The sequence below is a fragment of the Eptesicus fuscus genome, chromosome 15 (genome assembly GCF_027574615.1).
Source record: "Eptesicus fuscus isolate TK198812 chromosome 15, DD_ASM_mEF_20220401, whole genome shotgun sequence".
NCBI classification, from domain to species: domain Eukaryota; kingdom Metazoa; phylum Chordata; class Mammalia; order Chiroptera; family Vespertilionidae; genus Eptesicus; species Eptesicus fuscus.
In genome coordinates, this window is record NC_072487.1 from 73,608,719 (window position 1) to 73,619,184 (window position 10,466).

At 57.4% G+C, this 10,466-nt stretch overlaps 2 protein-coding genes across 2 annotated transcripts; one reads left to right on the top strand and one right to left on the bottom strand.

Moving 5' to 3' along the window:
- The first annotated feature begins 2,689 nt into the window (after window positions 1-2,689).
- Window positions 2,690-8,552, top strand: CFAP157 (cilia and flagella associated protein 157). The gene is made up of 9 exons (XM_028127351.2): window positions 2,690-2,890; window positions 4,299-4,570; window positions 5,246-5,399; window positions 6,084-6,351; window positions 6,729-6,859; window positions 7,049-7,199; window positions 7,575-7,732; window positions 7,889-8,075; window positions 8,366-8,552. Exons 1-9 carry the CDS (start codon window positions 2,727-2,729, stop codon window positions 8,435-8,437), a joined length of 1,557 nt encoding a protein of 518 aa, XP_027983152.1. The 5' UTR covers window positions 2,690-2,726; the 3' UTR covers window positions 8,438-8,552.
- PTRH1 (peptidyl-tRNA hydrolase 1 homolog) lies at window positions 8,389-10,397 on the bottom strand. Its single transcript, XM_008152730.3, has 5 exons — window positions 9,991-10,397; window positions 9,404-9,623; window positions 9,081-9,180; window positions 8,890-8,935; window positions 8,389-8,793 (listed from the first exon to the last, which is right to left on the bottom strand). Exons 1-5 carry the CDS (start codon window positions 10,099-10,101, stop codon window positions 8,611-8,613), a joined length of 660 nt encoding a protein of 219 aa, XP_008150952.3. The 5' UTR covers window positions 10,102-10,397; the 3' UTR covers window positions 8,389-8,610.
- Between the last annotated feature and the right edge of the window lie 69 nt (window positions 10,398-10,466).

Genomic DNA, 10,466 nt, shown 5'->3' on the forward strand with positions numbered 1-10,466 from the left:
GTGTGGAAACTTAGATTTTCTTTATTGTTTTGTTTTTAAATTTACAAAAATATTTTTATTCATTTTAGAGAGGAAGGGAGAGGGAGATAGAGATAGAGACATCAATGATGAGAGAGAGTCATCAATTGGCTGCCTCCTGCATGTCCCCAACTGGGGGTCGAGCCCACAACCCAGGCATGTGTCCTGACTGGGAATTGAACCATGACCTTCTGGTTCATAGGTGAACGCTCAACCACTGAGCAATACCAGTGGGCAGATTTTCTTGAATGTTTTCCCACTTTCTATACACCCTTAGAACAATTTTCAGACATTTTAAATAATTTTTTTGTTTTTAAATCTTCAATTAAGTTGTTGTCTTGCTGAAGGGAGGGTGGATCGAGCTCCTTACTATGCTATTCGGGAATCCCCTCCACGTGTGGTCTGACAGTAAGCAGATGTTTATGAATGCCTACTATGTGCCAACTTCCATCCTAGGCTCTAGGAATGCAGCCACAAACAAGGCAGACGGGGTCCTCATGAGCTCACACTAGTGGGCGGTAGTACTGTATCACACACACACACACCCTGGATGAACAAATCTCTTATGTCATGTGCTCCACAGAGGTTGGCAAGATGTCAGGTATGTTTAATGATGCCTGCCCGCCCTGTCTCCATTGGTCCTAGGCTTCCTTCCCTCCAGAGCCTTCTAGAGGTGGCAGTGCCCCAGCCCACCGGCCACTGCCCCGGACTGATGCTGCCGCCTCCTGGGCTGTGTGCACTGCACCTGCTCCTCTCAGAAGACTCAGATCACGAAGTCAGGAGGCTCTGCGCCCACCACCACCAGTCCCCAGTGTGGACACAGTTTAAGCAGCAGCAATGAGATGGTGTCACTGGGAAAGGTGAGAACCTGTGGCCCCAGAATAGGGAGCTTTGGAGAGACTGCAGGCAAACTCCAGAAAGGGGTACCTTCAACCTGCAGCATTCCCTTCCCAATCCCACCACCCAGAAGGCCGGCCGGAAAGTCCAGCTGGTCACTCTTGCTGTGTGACTGCAGCTGCATTTATAAACCTGGCCCTGACCCCCAGGAGGAAGTACAGGCCCAAGAGCTGATACCTTCTGTGGGCTCTGGGCAGCCCATCAGGCTGGGAATCAGAACTACCCCCTGAGATGGGCCTCCGGTAAAAGGGTAGCAACCTGGGAGGCATGAGGAGGGAGAAGGCAGCTGGGGGTTCAGGCTCCATGGGGACCCTTTGCTTGGGCGAGGCTCCTGTGGGGGAGCCTCCCAGGTCAGTGAGGCAGCGATCTCCAGCCGGAGGGATGGCCATTGCTTTAGGCTGCAGGGCCAGTCCCACTGCTGGCCCCAAGTTTTGGGCACTGGGTCAGGCCGCTCTCCCCTCTGGGCCTGTATTGCCCTGTCTGCAGTCCAGGGCAGACAAACTCCAGCCCACCTTTAACCAACCACTGCTCCAAGCTGCCTCATTGCCAAAAGTAAACACCCACCTCCCTGTTTCTGAATCCTCCCTGTCCCCTGGCACCCACTGCAAGGATCTACCGCTCAAACCAACCCCGAAGGCTGAAGTAATAGGGTTTCACCCTGTCTAGCCTTCAGACTGCCAGGATGGACTGTGTCATCTCTTGCTAAGTGCCAAGCCCTAGGACAACAGGGGTGAAGAGGACCCGCCCCTGTCCCAGGAGTGCCTGGGCCACAAGCGTTGGGTGAAGACTACAGGCCTACAGGCATGGTCTCCAGGAGAGGGGAGGAGATGGAGCATGAGGGGCCAGCCAGGGCATCCGCCAGCTGGACACCTACTGCTCCCTCTGCTCCCCCTCCCCCCAGCCCCAGGACGCTGCCACCCAAGGCAAAGCTCCAGAGTAGGTCTTTTTTTGCCGGGGTCAGCGCGGGACAAATGGAGCATTTTCACTGAGCCATGTGGAAAACTGAGCCAGCCTCTGGACAGGGATGTCCTGGGACCCCGGTATGGGAGCCTCCTATATAAAATATCTATTTTTTTAAAATATATACTTTTTTTGTGTGTGTTTCAGAAAGGAAGGGAGAGAGAGAGATAGAAACATCAATGATGAGAAAGAATCATTAATCAGCTGCCTCCTGTGCCCCACACAGGGGATCGAGCCCACAACCCAGGCACATGGCCTGACTGGAATCGAACCGTGACCTCCCACTTCGTAGGTCGATGCTCACTAAAATACCTGTCCTTACCGTGCTGCCTCCCCACCTGCTTTGGGTGAACCAAGAGGATGATTCTGCTATGTAGCTGCATCACCAAAGAATTAAGCTGGTCTCAGGCCTCAGGGGAGGGGTGTCTTGGCCTGGGGGCCTGGTGACCAGCTTCTTCTGGTCCTGGGGAGCTCTGGGGCAGATGTCCCCTCTGATCAGCACAAAGGGGCAGGGTAGTGACTTCTAGGGCTCTGAACTACTGTAATATTTCTACATCACTTACTGCCACTTGGGAGAGAAGGGGTCTCCCCAGAGCCCAAGAGTGTGCTGAAAGCCTGGCATCCTGGTCTGGAGACACCAGGGCCTAGGAAACCCCAACCTAGAGCCTCTATGGAGGTGCTGTCAGCCTTGGAGGTGAAGACCGTTTGCCAGTGCCAGCCTTGCCCAAAATAGGGCAGGGCCCCTTTAAGCCTTGTTTCATTCCTTCAGTTTGTTGCTATGTATGAGACCAACTTCCTTAGCAACCACCTGGTCTTTTAAAGGAGCCCTGAGGTAGTGGTGGCTAACAGCCATGGCTCCCAAAAAGAAGGCAAACAAGGGGGCCAAGGAGCTCGAGGCCAAGAAGAAGAAAAGTGCCAAGAAGGAACCCAACGTGGTCATGGATACGGTTTTAGCCGAGGAGTTACGGGAGTTCTACCACATCCAGATCCGAGACCTGGAGGACAGGCTGGCCCGGTGGGTGGGCACATAGAGGCTGGTCCCGCGGGGTCAGAAGCTCTGCCCAGAGCTGGCCACTGTGCAGGCTCAGCTGGGGATGGAAGTGTGTGTGTGTGTGTGTGTGTGTGTGTGTGTGTGTGTGTGTAACTCTTCCAAGACATGTTCATCTGGCCATTTTTCTTATTTTCAAACCAAGTTTCCTCCCAGTTATGATGCACTGGCTCAGTCTCAGGGTCACCCCTAAAAGACCCTTTGGTTGACTCCTTCATGTGTGCCAGGTGGGTCCTGTGCTGGTGCTCATTGTGTCCCTGTAACAGGGCATGAGAGGTCTTCATGGCAGCCCTACTGCACAGATGGAGGGTCTGAGGCTCAGAGAGGGCAAGTCACCTTCAGGAGGAAGAGGTGGCAGAATGGAGCTCTGGCCCCCTGACTTCCCTACACCAGGCTGCTTCCTTGCTCCACAAAACAGGTCATTCAGTTCTGCACCCTGCATGGCCCTTTATGCAGTAGCCATTCAAAAGATGTTAGCTGGGTAAATTATGAAGTAAAACATCTTTCCAAATAATTTCACCAATTATTCCCTTGGAAACCAATAGATCAATCAGATGATACTCTTAAAAATTCACACGCTTCCTTCAAGCTGAGACACTGGATCGAATGTATTTGGGGAAAATGCATTTGGGAGACAGTATTGGGTGCTTACTATTTGCTAAGCTCCTCTGCCAGGCCCCAAGAATATAGTGGTGAAGGAGGTCAGAGGTCAGCCAGGTGGTGAAGACAGACACATCAGGTCTTGACTGCCCAGTGAGACAAGGGCCAGCCTCCTAAAGGGCACCAAAGAGAGGGTCACAAATATGGCTCAGAGCCAAGAAGGCTCCACTGAGGAGGTAACGCTCAGTGCACGAAGGTAAGGAAGCTAGCGGGTGCAAAGGCTAGGGAGGGCACAGGGCTGGTCGACTTCGGCAGTAAGTGTGGTGGCTGAGCCTTGACTTTGGGGTCAGATTGACTTGAGTTCAAATTCTGGTTTTGCCACTTACTAGGAGTTTCTTTATCCCTCTGAGCCTCCGTTTTCTCATCTGTCAAATGGGTATAATCATCATAGTATCACTTCCTTATGGGCTGTTGTGAGAATTCCACAAATACAGAGTATCTGCTATATGCCAGGCACAGTCCTAGGTGTTGGGGACACAGCTGTGAACACGAGAGAAAAGCTCTGCCCTCATGGAACTTTCTAATGATGTGATGAAGGTAATGCACTGAGCAGACACTGGCTGTGGCCATGAGTGCAGGTCAGGGGGAGAGGAGGCTGGATTCTGACCATGAGGAACCTCAAATGCCCCTCTGTGGGAAGGTCTTGAGGAGGTTGGCCCAGTTGCAGAGGCCTGGCATGCCCAGACCCTGGAGCTCTGCCCCGCCCTCGCCTCAGGTACCAGCACAAGTGGGATGAGCTGGCCGTGCAGGAGAAGCTGTTCCGCCAGGAGTACGAGCAGCTGGCCAACAATAAAAAGGAGATTGTGGCCTTCCTCAAGCGCACGCTCAACCAGCGGGTGGATGAGATCGCCGACCTCAATGAGCAGCTCCAAAGCCTGCAGCTGGCCAAGGAGATGGAGAAGGACGCCTTTGAGGCCCAGTTAGCCCAGGTGCGCCATGAGTTCCAGGAGACCAAGGACCAGCTCACCACGGAGAACATCATCATTGGTGAGGGGGGCCTGGGGGCACCTGCCACGGAGACAGGGAATCCAAGACTCTGGCTCTGGGGGCTCAAGTCCTAGCTCTACCATTATCTATGGCCCTGGGCAAGCACTTCTCTCTGACCCGTTTTCTCACCTGGGAAATGGGGATATGTCTACCTTGAATAACAACAGCTATGTGCTGCTTCCTACACATTCATTGCCTTCCATAATGAATGTCCCAGCAATCCTGAGGCAGGAAGTGCTATCTCCCCATTTGTAGGTAAGGGAGCACCTTAAGAAGGTGAAGTGTCTTGGCCAAGGTCACCCAGATGGCAAGGGTTGTCTGAGGCTCAATGACAGCATGAATGCCTGGCCCAGAGAAGGTGTTCAGACTGAGTGGTGGTTGTCACCACTGCCTTCATGAGACAGGAGTGGAGGAGTGTCAAGCACAGCTGCTCAGAGGTGAAAGCTGAACCAGTCTTGCCAAGATTAGTGGAGGGGAAGAGAGAGCGTTCCAGACTAAAGCAGTAACGATGGGCAGGACTGGGTGTAGGGCAGGGGTCTGGCTCTACTGGATCAGGAACCGTAAGGCAGGCAAGAGGAAGTGGGGAGGGAGGGGCATTGCTCCAGGCCCTCGCTGCCCCTGGGACCTGCCCTCCCAGGCGGCCCCTCACCAGGCCTGTGTCCTGGGATGGGGCAGGGGGGAAGCTGGCAGCCCTGGAGGAGTTCCGGCTGCAGAAAGAGGAGCTCACGGAGAAGTTCACATTGCTGGAGGACCAGCTGCAGAGGCAGGAGAAAGAATACAAGGACTACATGTACAACCTGGAGAAGAAGTCGGTGCTGGACAGGGACAGGTGGGCAGGCCGGGTGCTGGGAGCCTTTATCAGTGGGGCAGGCGCAGCCGGGTCCTCAGACCTGTTTGCCTCACTTCTGATTGGGGAGACTGTGCTAGCTCATCGACTCCCATCCTGTGCTCCTCGGGATCCTGGCAGGTGTATGGAGGGTGTGAGAAAATAGCCAAGCTCCCCAGCTCGCCCTCACACTGGCATTGGAGAATCCTTCAACTTCCTTTTGCCACGTGTTGTGACTCAAGTCATATTTATTTCATAGGTAATACATTGATTTGGTTCATAATTCAAGGTACAAAGGGTGCCATAGAATGTTTTGCTCAGTGGATAGAGCATCGGCCTGTGGACTGAAGGGTCCCACGTTTGATTCCGGTCAAACGCACATGCCTGGGTTGTGGGCTCAACCCCCAGTAGGGGGTGTGCAGGAGGCAGCCAATTAATGATTCTCTCTCATCATTGATGTTTCTCTCCCTCTCCCTTCCTCTCTGAAATCAGTAAAAAATATACATATTTTTTTAAAAGGTACAAAGGGTCTACAGTGAGAAGCCTCCTGCCCACAGCCCACCCCCTCCTGGAGGGACGAGCAGAGAGGTGGCCCTAGGCACTCTGGGCACCTCCACATAGGAAGGGGGTGCCTGAGGTCTGTGCCCACTCTGCCTGACCCCCTTCATTCCCACCCATCCTGAGTAGAGTGAAGAAGGAGATCATTCAGCGTGTGAACCAGGTGGCCATGGACTTCCACAAGGTGGCCACTAGCCAGATGTGGGACACAACGAAGCAGGCCATCCTGGAGAACAACACTGTGACCCTGCAGCTGTCCAGGGTCTCCCAGCATGGCATGCAGCTGCTGCGGGAGAACGACCAGCTCAAGTGCAACCAAGACAAGCTGTGCAAAGAGCTGGAGCTGCTGGAGACCACCAAGCAGGCCATGGCCAAGCACAGCAGAAGCCACCATAAGGTGTGCCTGCCAGCCCTCGTCACAGGGCGTCGGCACCTAAAGCTGAGGGAATCCCAGGGGCCCTGCCCTGGGGGCAAACACACGCTTGGCAGGGGTGTACCTGGCCTGGAGCCAAGTCCCGAGGGAGCCAGCTGCGAGGACCGGCTCTGCTTGTGGGGGCTCCGGGGTGCTGGCCCCAGCTCATTTTCCTTTATTTGATTTAAAGCCCCTATAACTTGTTGAAGTGGAACCCCCTCCCGGAGAGCTGGGGGCTCTGTCCAGCTGCTCTCCAGGGATGTGACCTCTCTGTGCAATGGGGTGAGCCCTGGCTGAGTCTAGAACTGGGGGTGTGGGGTTGGCTATGGGTCCGGGGTATGGCCATCCGCTCGCACCCACAGATCATCCTCATGCTGACTGAGAAGTACCACAAGCAGCAGGAGGACAGAGCGGAGGCCAATCAGCTGCGCTTCCTGCTGCGCGAACTGGAGCAGAAAGTCCTGCAGCTGCAGAAGGACAAGGAGACACTGAGGTGGGGCCGGGCTCCATATGGCCACACGGCGCAGGCCAGTGACTTCCTCTCTCTAGAAGGGACTCGAGGCTTCCTGTCAAACAGGCTGAGGCCTGGGGCTGGAGGAGGGGCCCTGTGGGCTAAGGAGCAATGGCAGGGCCCAACACCCGGGAGTAGGGAGGTGGCTGACTCCTCTGGTCCCACGACCAGGAGCCAGAAAATCCAGCTGTGCCAGCAGCTGGAGCACCAGCACACCGAGGCGCAGCGGCTGCAGCACGAGCTGGCCAAAGAGCAGAAGGTGCGGGCAAGCCTGGGGATGGCCCTGGCCCAGGCCACCCACTTCCTACAGAACGTTATGCAGGTGAACAAGAAGTGGGTGAAAGTGGGGGTCGGGGTGGGGGGAGTCGGCCAAAGACAGAAACTGCTCCGAGATAACTGGGCCCACGGAGAAAGCCACGCCAGGGCCAGATGCCCCACTTTTCCCTGAGAGACTCCTGGCAAGTCTGGCCTTTTCTGAGTCTGCAATTCAAAGATCCCTTCAAGGTCTCAAAGAAACTGGATGCAGTCCTTCTCTGAGGCCCTGGAAGGTCTTGGGCCTCAGTCTCCCCATTTGGAGAATGGGTATCCCACCACAGCCAGGGAATACTTTAAAACAGGCACTGGGGTTGGAGTTTCCCAGAGGTGGGTGTTGGGGCCACTATGGGCCTGATCCAGGGGCCCACCCCACCCCTACCAGCATCTGAAACCAGAGGAAGAGGACGGCAACTACGAAATAGTGTTCCAGATGCACTGCAAGGAGATTCTGAGGCAGCTGCTGGCCATGCTCAGCCCGGCCGTGGTCCTAAGCCCGCACATGGCTATGGGTCCCCACCACCGTCACGACCTCAAGGAGAGGTGAGTGACCTTGTGTGACCTCAGAAGCAGCTATAGGACTGGTCAAGGGCTGACTCAGTGACCCTGGGCCAGAATTTGGGCTCCCCAAAGCCTTTCTGAGCCTCAGCCTCCTCATCTCTGAAATGGAGGTGATTACACCCACCCCCCTCCCCACAGCCAGTCCAGCACCCCGCCACGCAAGACTGGGTCAGTGCTCCAACGGCTGTCCGACTTCCCAACCTACCAGCTGATAGACCTGGGCCTGGTGCCTCGACAGGTCCACATCTCACCCAACCCTGAGGACCTCAGGATGCTCTCACACGTCACTCGTATGAGATCATTCCACACACTCAGCAGCTCTGAGGTGAGAGTGCCTGGGACCTCGATGACAGCAAGATGACAGCCAGCCCTGGATGCCGATCATGGCTTAGTCGTCACACTGCAGCTGTGTGGCCTCGGGGATATGGCTAGACTTCTCTAAGCCTCCATTTCCCCATCTGTGAAATGGGCTGAAGAAAGATGTGACAAGGCCTCTGTGGCCCAAGGCACAGCCCCTGGGAGGGGGGCTGCAGGGTCCCTCCTCCACAGGCAGGAGGAGGGTCGGAACGCCCTGAGGGAGCTCCAGCTTCCGAGCAGGCATCTTTAATCTTACAGATCCAAACCTCCGAGTCGTCAAAAAAGATGAAAAAGTTTAGTCTTCCTGAAGTTTCCCTATTTTCCAAGTAAGACACAGAGAGACGACCAACCCTCATCCCCAAAACGACCGATCCAGCCACAGTCCCTTTTAATCCCAGGAAGCCTGGAGTAGTCCAGAGAAGAGTTATATAAAAAGTGGATCCCACAGGTTGGCGTGGCACCTCTGTGGATGTGGCTGGGTATTTGGGCGTGGCAGGTGAGTGTCAGGTGCCGGACAAGGGCCCCTGGCTCCGCTCACGGATGTGGTCCAGGAGCAGGTCTGCGGCACGCTCCAGCACTGGAGGCAGCAGTTCCTGCTCGGATGGGGAGAAGCAGCCCAGCACGTGTGCCTGCACTGCATCAGGGTGCGGCGGGCGCCCGATGCCCACCCGCAGCCGGGGCATTGCCTGTGAGGGGCAGAGGGGCCCAGGCAGCTTTGGTGAGGGGCGTTGGGCCCCACGCCAAACCACCCACCCAGGGCAGAACCAAGGGGGCGGACTCACATGGGAGTTGAGGCAGCTAATGCAGGAACGAACTCCATTATGGCCCCTTGGAGGGATAGGAGAGGGGCAGTCAGTGCTTCCCTGGGTCAGCACCCTTCCCTCTCCCAGCCCAGGCTGGGGTCAGCACCCCTACCCCACTCCAAATGGGAGGCCAACTTCCCTGTCCCATCCAGACGGGCTTGGGGCCTCACCTGGCGCTTCCCCCCAGCTTCAGAGCCAGTTTCCCCAGCGGCTTGTCCAGGTCGTCATGCACCAGGTAGACCTCCTCGGCAGTCAGCCCCAACAGCTCCGCTTGGCACAGGGAGAGGTGGCCCCGGTTACCGCTGACCTGCCCAGGGGGCGTTTTCCCAACTCCCAACTCCCGAGAGAGGCCACAATTTACAGAAACCGAGGCTCCCACAACACCCGAGGCCATGCGGCAACTGGAACCCGGGAGGTGAGCCGTGGCCGCAGCCCAGAATCCCCTCTGGCCCCTACGCCCTCCAGGCAGGCTCCCTGGGCGCCCTCAACTCACCGGCCCGGGCCACGCAGCGCCCGTTGGCATTCATGAGCCGCCGCGGCCGAAGCAGGACCAGCTGGGCATCCCCTAGCGCGGCCAGGGCGAGGTCGGCGGCGCAGCGGCGGTCACGGGCCCAGCTCTCCGCCACCCCCAAACGCCGCGCCAGCTGCCCCAGCACCGCCATCCCCACGCTGTGCCGCGTGCCGGGCAGTCTGGGGTTCCCCAGGCCGGCCACCTGCGGGCGGCACCAGGGAAACTGAGGCCCGACAGCTCGACCCCCTGTATCTCACAATGCCCCCCTGGGACCCAAAGCAGGAACGGAGTGGGGAAGGGGCGCGAAGAGGGGGCCCAGAAACCCCGGAGACTCCAGAAGGCTTTGGGGGAACTGGCGCCCCGCGGGCTGGGCGGGCCGGACACGCAGGGCGCGAGGGCGCCGGGGCGGAGTTCCTGGAAGTTTGGAGCCCGTCGGAGTACAGGACCCATTTCTACATTTAAAACAGCAGCACTGAGGCAGAATCTGGGGGACTCTGTCCGGGAGACAGTGGCAAAACCGGAGTTCGGTCCCCGGGAGCCCCTACGTCGCCCCCCCTAACTCCACTCACCAGCCACCGCTTCCCCGCGGGTCGGGGTTCCAAAACGCACCCGCTCATGGCCCGACTCAGCAGCAGCCCCGCCCGGCAGAGGCCCGGCGGCGGGCGGCATGTTGTTCCCATCCTGAAACAGCCCCACCCCCGACGTCACCACCCCTCGACCAATCGTGGTCGCCACCTGCCGCCAGCGTCCAATCCTGGGCGGGCCACGGGGTCGCCACGCTTCTGAGGGCGGAAGTGGCGGGGCAGTGGCCGTTCCAGGGCGCCCGGCGCATTCCGCGGGGCGGCGTCCCCGGGTCCCGATGGGGTGTGTTGTGGGCCTCGCGGAGCCCTTGCTTGGCCTCCGGGTTTGGAGGAGGGAGCTCTGTTCTGGCCCCGCTGCGGTCCTGCCTCGCTGTCGGTCCAGCCTCCCCGGCTAACAAAAGCGTGTTGCCCTTTTTCTGGCTCGAACAGTTCTTGGAATCTGGGGGCGTGGCCAGAGGGGCGGA